Source organism: Malaya genurostris, chromosome 2, assembly GCF_030247185.1.
Source record: "Malaya genurostris strain Urasoe2022 chromosome 2, Malgen_1.1, whole genome shotgun sequence".
Classification (NCBI taxonomy): Eukaryota; Metazoa; Arthropoda; class Insecta; order Diptera; family Culicidae; genus Malaya; species Malaya genurostris.
In genome coordinates, this window is record NC_080571.1 from 250298509 (window position 1) to 250315374 (window position 16866).

Here is a 16866-nt window from a genome sequence, read left to right on the forward strand (position 1 = left end):
ACCACCATGGTGAACGGGGCAGAAAAAATGCTAAGCGAAAACTATGATAAAGCGATGCTTGGGAGCAAAGTGAAAAACAATTTTTAATACTGTTGCAACCAATTGTTTCTAAGCACCAAAACGACTGTGGACAGCATGATTTTTTGCTTCGTTTCCTTTTTGGTAACATAATCGTTTAAATATGACATATGTTTTAGAAAGACGAAAGTATTTCCGAATTCAAAACAATTTCATAACTTCGAATCAGTTCGTCTAGATCAGCAAATGTGTGTGTAACAAATAATTTCACTAAATTTTCCCGAAGATGACCTTATCGATTTCTACACACTTAGATTCATATAAAAAGTCCTATGGTCTCATACAAGATTCCTGAATTCCATTTGGATCCGGCTTCTGGTTCCGGAACTACGAGATGATATGTGTAACGGAATAAAAATAATGTCACTAATTTTCTAGTAGAGCAATTCTAGAAATGCTTAGCAGATCATCAGACTCGACCTTCTCCGATTTGGATGAAACTTTGCACATGGCTTTAGTACGGCAAACCATAAGTTTTGAACCTATGGAGAGGTCAATCCGACTCACGACTGATTTTCAAAAAGGGCGTATGTATTTTTGCATTTCACAAAAATTGCCTTTTTCAAATCGTTGTAACTCGGAAACCGTTAATTGTACAAAAATGGCATTCAGGAAGAAGTTGTAGGGAATCGATTGGGCACTCTAAAATAAATATACACTGAAAAAAAAATTTGATTTTTAGTTCAAAGCTCTTATTAAACCTACAGATTGATGGCTATTCCATCCGTGCCTTTTAAAAAATGAAGAAGTTACAGCTAAAACAATTTACACCTTAAATATAATTAAGAATTATTCATGTACATGTAATAATTGTAGATATAGCAAGCAAATAAACAATTCATAGAAATATAAAAAAATAGTGTTATAATTAAATATCCAAGTATCTCAAGAACAGTTACTTTTTGAAGAAAGGATATCATGAACAAATTTATTGCCTTTAACCTATAGAATAATATTCTACTGTTTAAATGGTTATCTTTCAACGAGAACTTGAAATTTCGATAATATCTGAAAATTGTTTTAGCTGTAACTTCTTCATTTTTCAAAAAGCACGGATGGGATAGCCATCAATCAGTAGGTTTTAATAACAGTTTTAAAATAAAAATTATCAAAAAAAAACCTGATTCTTTTTAATTTAATTTTTTTGGTTAATTTTGAAATTATTGAAAAAAAAATCAATTTTTTTTAGTGTATATTTTTTTAGAGTGCCCTTTTGATTCCCTACAACTGCTTCCTGAACGCCATTTTTGTACGATGAACGGTTTCCGAATTACAACGAGAAGAATTAACTGTTTTAGCTGTAACTTCTTAATTTTGCAAAAGGCACGGATGGGATAGCCATCAATCTGTAGGTTTTAATAAAAGCTTTAAAATAAAAATTATCTTAAAAAAATTAAAAAAATCAGAAATTTTTTTCAGTGCATATTTATTTTAGAGTGCCCAATCGATTCCCTACAACTTTTTCCTGAACGCCATTTTTGTACAATTAACGGTTTCCGAGTTACCGAGTTAGTTAGTTTGCTAAAAAAGGTATCATCATACTGCTAGCTTAATTTAGGCACGTTTTTAATATTTAATCTTCTAAATTGGAACTCACATAGGTTTCTATAGAATTATCCGGATTAAACTTCCGGTTCCAAAAATACGGGGTGAAGATGAAGGTGGATTAAAGCAGTTTTTTATACTCTGTGCTGTTATTTACGTTACATACTATAGTCAACTTACCGCATTACATGTGTTTATGTCTGTGACTTGTCCTGTTTCTAGATACTCTATTAATTTTTGCAGGTCACCGGCTCTGGCTGCTCTGAGGAAAGCTGTGTTTGTGTCGTTCTATAAAAAAGAAGCAAAGAAAAAAGGGAAAAATTTAATTTTTATGCATTTTTCGTATTTATAAGATCTATTGTTTAAGACAGAGTTTTATAATTAGCACCATTGAGTGTTTCTAGTGTCCGAAGGTTCGATCCGAAATTCTGCTCAGCGGAATACAAGCAGACGCCGTAGCACTTAGATAGACGAGTAGCCATAAATTAACTATAAGTCAGGCAGCCGAAAAAAGTTTTTATCTTAGGTTGATGCTATTTTTACATCAGTAGCCATCTGGTATACTGCGATTTTTTCGGCGATGTAATTCCGGAGAAAATGATTGATTAGTTCTAGATAGAAAATTTTGCTCGTGAATTGATCTGTTTTTTCGATTGATGTATTAAAATGAGGATTCTAACAATGTATGCCTATTGAGACTATCAAAATAATTAGGTAGGCTCAATTTTATAACAATTTGTCAAGTGGTCGCGACGGAACTACGCCAGATGGACAAAAAAGTGCGCTCAATTCGAAAAGCTTAAAAGCTTTAAGATTGATGGTTTTCGAAATCGTTAATTATAGACTAGATTCGATCTAAAACATGATCAAAGGCTATCAAGTAGTCTCTCAAATTCCTCAAGATACACAGTTATAAAACAAAACAAGCGTACATATGAAACAAAAATGTGTACAAATGAGCAAAAGCTCAGCGACTCAGACTTTTCAACGGAGAAAACTTTTCACTTTGCCACAATGCTACTAGACAAAAATAAACTATACACCAACACAACATGACGCTTTTCCATTTCGAAATGCCACATTGGAAACTTAAAGTGCAATGTGAATGAACTTTCACATACAAACTCATAAATCATAATTTGAAGCCATAAATTTTGCTGTTTGTATCATAAAACGATAAGTGCTCTCGGTGAGAAAAACACACATCAAAGGGATACGGTCATATCTGTGCATGTTGGCTTGACCGCAAAATTCAAGTTCAACTTAGGATGATGATGATTTGTGCATGTTCTGCTTGGTGAAGATACATTTGAGAGAATGTTTTTCACTCGCTGAAAAGATTAAAACATGTGAGCAGATATCTGCCTTCTTTACCAAACAAGACAAAAAAACATCAAGGCCCATCTCGGCAAGGGTCAATCTCATAAAAATTAAGATTAACGAAAGTGAGTCGTTATGGTGGAATAGCACGGATGTTCACTCTTGTCATGATCCATATGGCCGAGGCCTTTTAATGCTGTATCGTTCGAGATCTTTTCGACGAGACTTGATATAATTGTTTAATAAAATACCAGTTATACTTCGTTTAAACCGTCACCATTCGTTTGCTTCTCGAGATGGTATGTATATATATTTATTTTTGTTCGAATTCCGACCGGTATTATCAGTAGCGGTATCTGTTTCAGTTTTGTTTACTTCTTTTCCCTCATCTTCGCCGGTTTTCGGTTGCATAATAGCCGCGCAATCTATAAATGGAAGAGACGCCGCATTGAGGTAAACTGGTTGCTAGCGAGGTTGATTACTAATTGGTTGAATTACAAAAATGATAACAAATAAACGATGACTGCATCGGTTATTGTTTTATGTTCGTACACAAGAAGTTTATCTACCAACAGGTTTCAGTGCGAATTGGTTGGATTACGTAGCTTTCAAATTCAAAATTCAGGTGCACAAGATAGGCATTACTTTTTTATTACTACGGATTGCCCGAATGTTAGACATACACGAAGGCAGGTCGTCAATATTTGCTTATGGTAGTGTTTTTCAAACCCCGGACAGTTTCAGATTGTAACACATGGATCAATAAGTCCCGAGACAATGGAAACAACATTTTTTTTGCAAAATTTTTTTTATTCATCAACATAATCACCTTTTAGGGTGATACAATGGTTCCAACGTTTTTCCAATTTTTCAATACTATGTTTATAAAAAAATTTATCTTTCGCTTCAAAATAAGCTTCAGTTTCAGCGATGATCTCCTCATTTGAGCCAAATCTTTTTCCCTGGAGCATTTTTTTAAGATCAGCAAAGAGCCAGTAGTCACTGGAGGCTAAATCTGGCGAGTATGGGGGGGTGGGGAAGCAGATCAAAGCCCAATTCGTTCAATTTCGCCATTGTTTTCATCGACTTGTGGCAGGGTGTTTTTGTTCCATCGAAAGCAATCGCGGCACCCACTTGGAAAAACCCTTTTTCATGCTCAATTTTCATGAAGGATAGTAAATTCACTTCCATATGAAATCTGTGTCATCTCAGCAATCTCACGGAGTTTCACTTAACGATCTTTTATTATACTTTTTGTCACTTCACTCACATTCTCCGGTGTAACGGCTTCCACAGGTCTACCCGAGCGTTCCGCGTCATTTGTGTCGGTACGACCACGTTTAAACTCGGCGAACCACCGACAAATCGTTGCTTTTGATGGACAAGAGTCCGGATAACATTTTTCAATCCATTGTTTCGCTTGCACGGTGTTTTTACCCATTAAAAAACAATGTATTATCAAAACACGAAACTCGGGGTTTTCCATTTTTTAAACAAACTACGAAACGACTTTATTCCAACCTCGATAACTCAGGTGTTTCTGGTCGGATCGACTTAAAATTTTGACCCGTTTCAAGCAAAGGTTAGTACTCTAGAAAGACGTGGTTACTGGTTTACTACGAGCGCCATCTCTGCATTAGTCTCGGGACTTATTGATCCATGTGTTAATTCAGTAATACTACAAATTATTGTTGTTTTCACTAAGAATATGAAAAAAAAACTTATTAAAAATCATATATCAAACAGCAAATCAAAACTCCGACGGGTAACTGAAACATATGTTTCGAAGTCAATTCTTAGTGAACAGGACAATTGTATGAATAGTGCTTTTTGTTGCATATTTTGTTTATTAACCTTGTACGTTCGTAAGTGTTTCGATCCCTTGATCTTTCGCTTTTGTTACATAGTAATGTTTAATCTATCGTTTTGTTCAAATACATATGAGAGTGTTCTTACATATTTTTCTATACCCTTCTAATTTTTTCAATTTATATAAAAAGTATGTAAAAGGAGATTTTTTATGAGGTATAGGATTTGATTTAAAAATAAAACACAAGAAGTTTGAGAAAATTGTTGAAATCTTTATTGAAATCAATATAATTTAATGTATGAAGATGATTTCATGCAAATGTTGGCCGTGGCTCCGCTTTAGATGGCCTTTGCACTAGGTCCAATTTTGGCACACTCTCTCCAACACGATTCACACGTGATCTATCAAAACAGTGTTGCTAAAAAGATAACAACAAAAAAAAATTACTCTTTATCTGCATTACGTCTTAGGTTTTTCGAACCAGTTAAAAAAAAAAAACAAAAATCATACCGCCCTTAATATATATTTTTCCTCCTTTATAGTCTACTCTGGACGAAAGTGGAAGTTTTCTGCTTCCACACTTCCCATACCAGACGAACTAGGCTATGGTACCCAAATGAACACTAGTAACGCAGTAGGAATCATCGAAATGATAGATTCCCTTCTATAAAGATGATAGAAGCTAGCTTGTAATCCAAGTGACGGATTCCTTTGCGGTAACCAATTTGCAACGAAAGATAAGATTATCTTCTATTCATTTATTGCAAGTCTACCAGAGAATTTGACACCGGTTACCAGTTAATGATTGGGTCGTGCGTCTGTATCGTATCGGCAATTTGTCATCATACCAATTGCTTTTAATGTATTCTTCAGTGAAACACCGGAGAATTTTGTATTGTATCCGCCTCGATCTTAGCCCTGCTTTGCTTCGTCAAGTTTGGCATATTCAAAATAAGGAACATATCCATTTTATTGCTCCACTTCTATGTATTGTTGCCCCTTTGTGTCAGACATCACCCATGGCACCATACTATACCATCATACCGCAGTTTATAACAAAAATATTTTCAAAACTTCTATAATTTCTTTTATATGAGATTCAACTCATACGATTTTTCACACAGTTCATTTGAGTGAACTCTCAAATATGACATCAAACCCGACGCTATGAACCAAAAATTGTTTAGAGAACACGTTATGTTAGGCGTCGTTCTTCAAAACGCTAAGCTGAGCTGAAGTAGATCGCCCGTAGTTACACTTCGTGATTGACCGAATGAGTGGAATGAACAATGAACCAAAAAAATAATGCTTGGGAGAAGCAAATCAATTTCACTGTACATACCCACTCACTCCTAAGTTTTTAATAAATGATCAATAACGACGCTGGCTACGACAAAAGGCTGTGCTACTGAGGGAAAGGAAGGAATATTAGTCCGATACTCGTTGTTTCTAGAGACCGCGGGTACCACGGTATCTCCACGAGCATCACGGGATAGGAGATTTGTTAGGAGGGAGGGAAAGAGATCCGGATATGTTTTGGTAAACAATATGATTTCAACAAAATTTCTGATTTTCGATTCTCAGGAGAAATATAATAAGTAAGAAAAATATAAAATATCTCCAAGGAACGATCTCACCAGTATTTCTTTTCTCCTGTTCGCCTTGCTGTCAGCAACGCGAGATGAAACACGACCACTGAAAGAATAAAATAAAAAAAAACACTCGCGAATGGGTCCGCTGCAGACCAACCCTAGACCTTCAGTCTGAATGACACGATCGACTTGTAAACTTTTACACATTCCATAGAAATCCGACAACACCGACAATGACATGCAGACGGCGCTTCGATCGGTTAACAGGTTAACATCGTTGAATTTTGGGGCGGTAAATTCTCAGTTTCCGCCGCTTGAGCACTTTAGTTTCGCGGATCAATATTATTCAATAAATAGCACTCTCACTACTAGAAACACATTTGCTACACCTGCACTATCACTCAAAATAACTATTTCAACTTAATTTTTAACCCAACGTATCAAACAACATATTGAAATTATAAAAGGTGATTTTTTTGAGGTTAGGATTTTCATGCATTAGTATTTGCTCAGATTTTTTGAGGTTATGATTTTCATGCATTATTATTTGCTCAGTATGCTCTGACATTTCATCATGAATAGACTTACTAACGAGCAACGCTTGCAAATCAGTGAATGGGCCCTAGAAAAGTTGGCAGAAAATCCGCTTTTTTATCGACAAATTTTGTTCAGCGATGAGGCTCATTTCTGGTTGAATGGCTACGTAAATAAGCAAAATTGCCGCATTTGGAGTGAAGAGCAACCAGAAGCCGTTCAAGAACTGCCCATGCATCCCGAAAAATGCACTGTTTGGTGTGGTTTGTACGCTGGTGGAATCATTGGACCGTATTTTTTCAAAGATGCTGTTGGACGCAACGTTACAGTGAATGGCGATCGCTATCGTTCGATGCTAACAAACTTTTTGTTGCCAAAAATGGAAGAACTGAACTTGGTTGACATGTGGTTTCAACAAGATGGCGCTACATGCCACACAGCTCGCGATTCTATGGCCATTTTGAGGGAAAACTTCGGAGAACAATTCATCTCAAGAAATGGACCGGTAAGTTGGCCACCAAGATCATGCGATTTGACGCCTTTAGACTATTTTTTGTGGGGCTACGTCAAGTCTAAAGTCTACAGAAATAAGCCAGTAACTATTCCAGCTTTGGAAGACAACATTTCCGAAGAAATTCGGGCTATTCCGGCCGAAATGCTCGAAAAAGTTGCCCAAAATTGGACTTTCCGAATGGACCACCTAAGACGCAGCCGCGGTCAACATTTAAATGAAATTATCTTCAAAAAGTAAATGTCATGTACCAATCTAACGTTTAAAATAAAGAACCGATGAGATTTTGCAAATTTTATGCGTTTTATTGTTTAAAAAACTTCTCAAGCTCTTAAAAAATCACCCTTTACTTTTTTGAGAGCAGCGCCAGGACACCGCATCAGACTCCCAGTGATGCCAACTCTCCGTTAGGCGTTGTTCTTCAAAACGCAATATATTAACTATAAATTAAAATGATTCAAATAAATAGAACTTGAACTTATCTTTAAAAAAATCGTCGTTCTTCAAAACGCAGTATATTAACCATAAATTAAACTGATTCAAATAAATAGAACATAAACTTATCTTTAAAAAATCGTTTTTGCTGTTCACTGGTTTTCTTTTCGAAGGTGGAAATTAGTTAAAGTGAAAAAATCTAAAAATAAAAGAAACATGAAGGAAAAAAACCGTTTCGTTTCAGTCATCATTGAAATCTTTTCATATACTAGGACATAACATCTGAATTCATGCTTAAAAACCTTTTTTAATCCACCTAGCGGTGTAATGATGCCTTTCTCATATCACTTATAATTTCAAAAATATCACAGGAAGATTCTTTTTCACGAAATTTGTTTTTCAATTTTGAATAAAATAAACTTTGCTTGGGTATGAACTAACATAACCTTTCCAATTTGAAAACAGTTATGTCAAATTAATAAGATTTTTTCTTCATTTTGCATCGTCACTAAACACACATTAAACCTATGAGACTATAGGAACTTTTATTTGAGCCTAAGTTTGTGGAAATCGATGAAATCATCTCTGAGAAAATTGAGTGAGTCTCGTTTTAGGGCTTTAGACCACTATTTCCGGTATTTCTAGAACCAAGAACTTGGAAACAGTATAGCCGAAGTCGGTTCGTTTAATAAGCAACTAATGTAACCTACAAATTAAATCAGTTTTGAGTCAAATTTATTAGAATTTTACCCTCTCTTGCATCGTCGCTCTAAATGCAATTTTCAACATATTTTACCCGGTGTGCAATTTGAAACATATTTTACCTTATGAAAGCAATATTAACCTATGGGACTATGCGATTTTTTATTTTATGAGTGACATTATTTAACACATACATACACACTTAGCCTTACGGGTCAATTTTCACTAGTCAATTTGCAAGTAATTGCAACTTTTTATATGAGAAAGGCAATAAGTGTACTTTTATAGAAAAGCATCGTTATCATGATTTTGTAATAACACTAACAAGTAGGTACAAATTGAATAAAAGATTTAGATATTTACACATTTTTCACCTGAAAAATATAGAATTTAATGTGGAAACCCTGCACGCTATACGAAATTGAACAAAGCACGCTGCATCATCATTTTTAATGACGATTTGAATGTTTTGACACTCATCGCCCTATAATTTCTGAACCGAAGAAAGGGACCTGGATGAAATGGCACAGTATCTTTTAAGACTTTAATTTGAATCATGATTCGTGAGAATCGGTCACACTGTAATACCGGAACCGGAAGTCGGATCTGGATTAATTTTTGGGGAACTTTTTAAATAATTTCAAGGCCTTTTATTTGCTTCTTAGTTTGTGAAAATCGGTAAAGGAATTTTTCAGAAAATTGAGTGCACATTTTCTCATTAAATTGCACATATTTCCTTGTAATTCCGGTACCGGAAGTCGGATCGAAATGAAACTCAGAAAAATTGCACGAGACCATAAGACCTTTCATTTGAATCTGAGTTTATGAAAATCGGGTCAGTAATCTCTGAGAAAATTGAGTGACATTATTTGTCACATACACACACACACACATACGCACACACATTTTGTGATATCGCGAACTGAGTTGAATGGTATATGACACTCGGTCCTCCAGGCCTCGGTTGCATAGCATTTCTATATGAGAAATGCAAAAAGACTATCCTAGTAGAAATAGTAGAAGTAGAAATTGTCCCGGGTTGACGGTTCAATGCATAGGGCGCTGGTCTTACAAACCAGTTGTCGTATATTCGAGCCCCGACCTGGAAGGATTCAGTGTCAGTAGAATCGTAGCACTAGTCATGCAATGGTTCTGTACACTCTGAATCGCCTGCAAAGTTTGTTGAAATGAAACAGAAGGTCAAATTCCACTACAGGAATGTAATACCAAAGCAATAATAGTAGAAATATGTCTGAAGTCATATCCATGAATGCTAGCTAGGTACGTTAGGCTTAAATTTCAGCGAAATAGGTCTTAATATGATTAGTATCTAATAAGGATAACAGATTTAGAAAATGACGCGAATACAATTATGAGATAAAAACTGTGTAAAAGCTACCGTTGGGACAAGACTAGAACCTGTACCTAACTCCTATCCGGGAAAATCGTTTTACCAATTAAACAACCCTGCATGTGAAACATACGAAGAAATAGTCAACTTGAATAGAATAACCGAGCATGTTCAGCTGTGCTTGGACGATACGCAGTTGAATTATAGTCATATCCTCCACTGCACATCGCAAGTCTATTTCACTCTCCGTTTTACCGTAAGATTTGTCTGGTCTGGGCACTGGTCTTACAAACCAGTTGTCGTATGTTTGAGCCCTGTCCTGGAAGGATTCGTAGTGTCAGTAGAATCGTAGCACCAGCCACCTGCAATGGTTCTGTACACTCTGAATCGGCGGCGAAGTCTGTTGAAACAGAAGGTCAAATTCCACTACAGAAATGTAATATCTAGGCTTTGCTTATTACCGCCTATTCTGAAAACACATACTACTGAAAATATCTCGGTAGAATTTCATCCAGATCGAAGCGCTGATTCCATCCATAAGCATATGCCGACCAAAACTTCAATCGCGAATATCTCGGAATATCATTGCGGTGAATGTGATATCTAAAACCCTTCTCAGTCGATTTTAAAGTGTTCATATTCACAATTTCTTTCTCATTTAAAAATTGTAGATTTCAACTACACACTTTAAAAAAAAACTGTGATTTTACATCTTATTAGATGCACATAAATGGAGCGTCACAGCTCACACAAATTTACGTGGAAGAACATTTAATATTGTGTCTAAAACTCCATACATGAAATGCATGGAAATTAAAAAAAAAACAATACTGAGAGCAACCGTCGCGACTTGAACCGAGAATCATTGGAACGCAAGTACGTCTGTTAATCGACCACAGAAGCATACATCTGCTTGGCTGGTAAAAGGTCAATTTAAATTCACACAGTCGCACCTGCTAGCAGAACGCAAGTTACAGTCGAAACCAGTAAAATTCAAGCTCATCTAACATTATTAAGTCGTTACCAATGAGATTTTCGAGTCAACAAAAAATTTTTCAACAGTTTCACTTTTTCTGTACCATTTAATTCCACTATTTCACTGTCACGTTATTACACTTTCACAAAGTCACTCTACTTTAATGAAGCATAACAAACGTTACAATACAGATACGCGTATTTCGGAATGTTACTTACATCCTTCTTCAGTGTATCGGTTTTATAAATTTGTAAAAACAAACTTATAAAACCGATACACTGAAGAAGGATGAATTGACGTGAAGACACGATCAGAAATGGCTTGGCGACTAACGATTAACCACTCTGCCATTTGTTTTTGATTTTGGGTATTATCTTCGTTCAAGATTTCTGCATTCGGCGTCTTCACCTGTTTTGTTTGTTTTTTCATTATTTCGAATATACTTCTTTTCGAAATGTGTCTTGTCCCGGTTCGGATTGAAATTTTCACACATCTGCTGTATGGCAACCCATTTGTTTGACTCGAATGGAAACTATTATTTGTACAAAAATGATATCTATGAAGTTTCTGACAATTGAATGCTTTTCAATAATTAGAAAATTGATCGTAGAAGTAAAATAAAAAAAAAACGCATCTCTGGTTATTAGCTCTATAGTTTTATTATGAATTTGATATTAAAATCAACACTTGATTTTATTTTGATTAGTGTAAAATCGAAGTAAAGGTCTGATAAGGATTTGCTCCACTGTTTTCTAACAATCGTATGTTTTGACGCACGAAACGCATTTGTTACAGAACACAAATATATGTGAAACAGTTCAACAATAGAAACACCGTACAATATGAATAGTTTCGTATTGACAAAGCAAGAACTAGTCAAAACCTCTATTGAGACAAACGAGTTTTACCCATTCGAAACTAAACACAAGGGTGTTACAAGTTTATCTATAAGCGAAGCATAATTTATGCAAGAATTTCTCACTTTGTACTTAACCTCGAAGTTTTGCTTATTCTGCAAATTTAAACAAAACAATGAATCAAGCCTCTATCGCTAGTGGAACTGATATACAATAATGAGTTAGCAATTGCAAATTTGAGCAACCAGATACAGCTACCGGTGGTGAATTTTTCTACACTTAACAAGAACACCGTATCATAATTACGTAACTGACATAATAATAACAGCTGTTACTCACAGCCACAGCCGCAATTATCGTCATCATTCTGCTAACCTAGATGTGTCGTAGCAGGTAGCAAAAAAATAATCGCATAGAAAAGATAATGACAGTTTAGCACAGCTACTTTGCGTTTCGCTGATTTCGGGGGTCCGAAAAAAAAACTACAATATTTACGATTCAGGTCTGTTGCTATTAATCAGAGCATAAAGATTCACTCTGATTGGGTTTCCGCATCGTGCACCAGGAAATGACGATGACATATAATTTACTTTCCATAATTAACGTTGTTGCTTGCCGATGAAGACATTAAACGGTTTTCAATCGTGCATGACTATCGATGCTTGTTTCGTGTGTCTCTGCCTCTGGAAGAATAAGTAACAGTCTAAGAGAAACATAAAATATATGCAACACAGTTATAGTATGAAGAATGAAACAAAAAAAAACAAGCTAAGCGCTGTATTTCATCTGGGAGACATAAAAATGAGTTGGATTTTTTTTGGGGAGAGGAAAAACAACAACGGTTGTACATAGAGCTCGTGATTCAATACACTACTATGAAATTAAACCGCATTGCAGGCATCGTTGGGTACAAGAAGGATCATTTGAAAATTGAATGCTATATTTATTTTGTTTGAGTGGGCGACATTCGTTTTCTGGGTCCATTACGATACAACGCTATACAAACTTGCTGATTAAATTTGGCAAAAACTATTCAAACAACAGTAAAGACATTTTTTGCTTAATTACTGATGACATCATTGTCCAATGAGAGCTTGTTGTATGAAACTAACCATACAATTCGGCTGAAGGTTACACTGGGAATGGTAGCATAAGGGTTGGACTCGAACACATTTGATCACGTGTATCAAAATGACAAATTCATATTTGATTACATTAAAATCCGACCCAGAGAACGAAGCAATTCATACCTATTATACATTCACATGCCATTTTGGTAAGTGCGAGTCACCACTGACCAAGCAGCCTCAGCAGCACTAACTAACAAACGATGACATCATGCCTCCCCGAACGAGTGAGGTTTGCAGTGCGTCACTTGTTCGAACCAGAATAGTTACCTCGACGTTGCAAACTGAACAGCAAACAAGTTCGGTTCGTTGTTCGAATTAAATCTAAAACAAACCGCCTCTGCACGGTGTCGGTGCCGGTCACATCCCCGATACCATGTAAATTACATATCTGTGTCAGTTGATCAGGAGGACACATTGTAGTAAAAACAGAACTGTAGAGAAATGATTTAACGCCGACAGTGAAAAGCATTCTTTTTAGATCAGGCACCGGTACGTGAAACCGACAATTTGATTGGGGACGGAGGTACGACACGCGAAAGGTGCACACATTCATTTACTAATGAATGAGTGATTTATTTGTAGATTACAGTCGTGCAATGTCATCGTTGGTGCTTCTTTACGAGCTATTATCCTGATTCGGTAGTTGAATGGTCACTTTGGTATGGTTAGCAGGTTTTTGCTAATACACAAAAAAATGTTTGTTTTCATCTATCAAGAAGATTGTACTTACTCGAAAATAGTGTTCATCCTAAATATATACTATTTCCGCTAGGCCCTGTATGATAGTTATTGAAAAATGTTTTTTATATATTCAGAAACACGCGCCGTCGGTGTTTATTAGCTGTTAGTTTGATGAATGAAATTCCCAACGCAAAAGGCAAGATTTTTTTTTCTGTGAGCGCTTACAGCAAACATCGCGTGCCATAACCGGAATGAATTCCCAAGCTGAATTTGTGTCAGTTGTTGTTGAACAGTTGTTCGCACCATACACGAATGGGAATTCTTTCTGACAACTCACCCGGTGAATAGAAAATAGCAAATGGATACTAGCAGTAAAAGAGTTCAATGTGGTATTAATTACACATCAAATATTATTGGTGTTCCGCAAAAATTTATGTAAAATTTATCCAACTCACTGTCAAAGATCTACAGGATATCGAAAAATTCTATAAACAATATTACGGAACATTTCTTATTTTTTATTGATAATAAAGAACAATTTCAGTAATTATTAGTGAATGTCTGTCAAATAGAATAATTTTGAAGTGAAAATGTGAATATGTCGACATGCATTGAGCAAACTACGTGGAACGTTTATTATAAACCGCTCCTTAATCCACTTAGTGGTATGATAATGTTTTTTACTTGTCATTCAAATAGTCTCGAAGATCCAACATTGTCTACATTAATTTGGTTAAAGTTAAAGGGTTCACAATAGAGTTTCAACGATTTGTGTTTTAGTCTTTGTTAAGACGTAGAGCCGTCTTGAGCTAGTTTTAAATATTATCAGCATCTAACGGGGAAACAGATTGGAAAATTGACATGTGCATGCAATTATGTAATGAAAACCGCGAAAAATGTTACCACAGAGACGGGACTTGAACCCGTAGCTAACTCCTAACCGGGGAAATTGTTTTACCAATTGAACTACCCTGCATATGGAAATACATGAAGAGAAAGTCCAGCTGACTAGACGAAACCAAGCATGCTCTGCTGTACTTGGTCTGCATGGTATTCAATTTACAGTCCTATATCTACGGAAACAAATTCAACAGAAACACATACATCGATCACGAGTCTATTTTTCCATTCTACTTTTCCGCCGACATTGATTCGAGATTTTGCTTTTGTCTATTTTTGCTATGAGTCTATTCATCATGTCCCGGATTGGCGGTTCAATGCATAGGACGCTGGTCCTACAAGCAAGTTGTCGTATGTTCGAGCCCCCACCTGGAAGGATTCTTAGTGTCAGTAGGATCCATGATTCTGTACACTAGGAAACGAGTGCGAAGTCTGTTGGAACAGAAAAGCTAAATTCCGCAAAAGGAATGTAATGCCAAGACTTTGCTACTCATTGGCTTAATCATTATCATTTTGGGAGTACAAATTAATTTGGTCCGTTATTTTTTTCAAAACAAAATATCGTCCATCGCTAGTTACTACTATTTCCCAGGCAATTTTTGAATTCCATCTCGAAAAAATATCTCGTCTTTCGTGGTGATCTAAGCTTCAAGTCAATTTTTGATTTCTGGGTAAGAAGTTAACCGATGACCTGCCAGATCGTACAAGCACCCAGCGGAACAACTAGTAATCAGAAGGAGCAATGTCAGAAAAAAACGGCGGGTGCGGTAAAATCTAAATCCGGTAAGAACAGATCCACTGGGTTCCTGCTTCCATGTCGTAGAATGCGACAATTGCAGAAGTTTCTTTTCCCCTTCAGTTATTAGATTTTTTCAACGTTTCATATCTGATTACTCTATTTCACTAAATTATCTCTGTATTCCATTTCATCCAACTTATCGATTTCTGACTACCTTCTGAGAAAAATTTTATGTGGTATTTTTTCTTCTTCCATGTTATTGCTTGTCTTTCAAGATTATAAACTGAATTATAAAAATCAATGCTAAGATCCGGTAATATTACAATTTTAATAACAGAGATAACATAGATCGGTACATTTAATAAATAGTAGGAAAGTATTTGTTTGTTTGATAAATAAATAATTTTTCTCGGTAGCCGGCTACTCAGATCAACCACCAATTAACCATGTTTCACTACAAATAATAAAGTAAAAAAAAATAAACAATCAAGACGCGCGTGAAATTTGCTGACCTTTGTTTGGTGATTTAAAATGATTTTATATAATTTATAGAATATATCACTACAACGAATCAACTGTTTTGTCTAAATACTATTCACTCGTTTATGTTGTAGTTGGTTATTTGATTTAGGGAAAACAAGGAAGTTTTTATTCGTAACGTATTTCAAATTTTCCTTCAGTTTCCACGAATAAAAACTGTGAATCAAGACTTCCCGGGACTTCAGTATCGAATATCGTTGAAAGACTCACTCGGGAAGACTGTGAATTTAGTGATGCATCCGAGCATCTCGAAACCGGAACATCCTAAGACGCGCGCGAATACTACCATTACTGAAATTAAAAAATACTAACAAATATTTTTCTCCAGTGACACTTGTGGAGTGCGCAGTAGTATATACGGCCTCTAAAAATAACAAGTGTTGGACTAACATCCCTTCCCAGTCCTTAGTCGATCTACGTTCGGGCCTGGCCGGCACCGGTACAGATCAAAGAACTCTGGGGCTACCAGAAGATGTACATTGAAGGAGTATTTACCAGTCCCAAGTTGGATCATCTAGAAAATTCTCTGTACAATTTCAGCTAATCCCGATCAGTCACGGAGTAGCAACCAGGGGTGGTCGCTCAAACTCAAGCTAAGCTCTTTGCTTGTATTTCAACCGTTCTTCTCGTTATGCACGGCTCAAACGCATCAACTGAGCACCCGTTCCAGTATCACCTGATTGTAGCAGCTCATGGTACATAACAACCTTTTGATCCTACCAGACGCACAACATGACCTTCGAACCATGAATATTCGGATTTGGTGTTGAAGTCGATGGCAACAATTGACGCTATACGTAGTATTTTTTCTGCGTAGGGTTATCATAGAATATCTATTTTTCATCTCCAGTAACATTTCGATATGAAAAGCCCATTATTTGTTGCCTTTGAACCAGCTGCTCGCAAGTGAATCGCCTTTCAATGTCTCTCGGTTTCAGTTCATAAGGCATCCAACTGCCTTGCTTGTTGAGTCACTTCCAAAGATTCTGTAAGCTCCTCTTGCGTTTGACTCGGATGTCCAGAGCAAGGTCTGTATTCAAGAGCTGAAATCTCCATTCTCGAAACGTCGAAACCATTCTCAACGTGAAAAAAACATCGTTTTTGCGAATTTTTTCCTGAATTATCGTGCAACAAAATAAATTAAAATTCCAATGTTTTGCATGAT

General features: G+C 36.1%; 2 protein-coding genes across 8 annotated transcripts in view; one reads left to right on the plus strand and one right to left on the minus strand.

Annotated features, from left to right (window-relative positions):
- LOC131429415 (ankyrin-3-like) overlaps nt 1-16866 on the minus strand; it is a 164665-nt gene that overhangs the window by 67884 nt on the left and 79915 nt on the right. For all 6 annotated transcript variants that reach the window (XM_058593505.1, XM_058593504.1, XM_058593508.1 and 3 more), the window contains exon 2: nt 1804-1911. In XM_058593505.1, the coding sequence (XP_058449488.1) occupies nt 1804-1911 (108 nt within the window). The remainder of the gene's footprint in view (nt 1-1803; nt 1912-16866) is intronic.
- The window catches only part of LOC131429416 (zinc finger protein 569), a 141219-nt gene that overhangs the window by 17840 nt on the left and 106513 nt on the right, over nt 1-16866 (plus strand). The gene's annotated exons all lie outside the window — the stretch shown is intronic.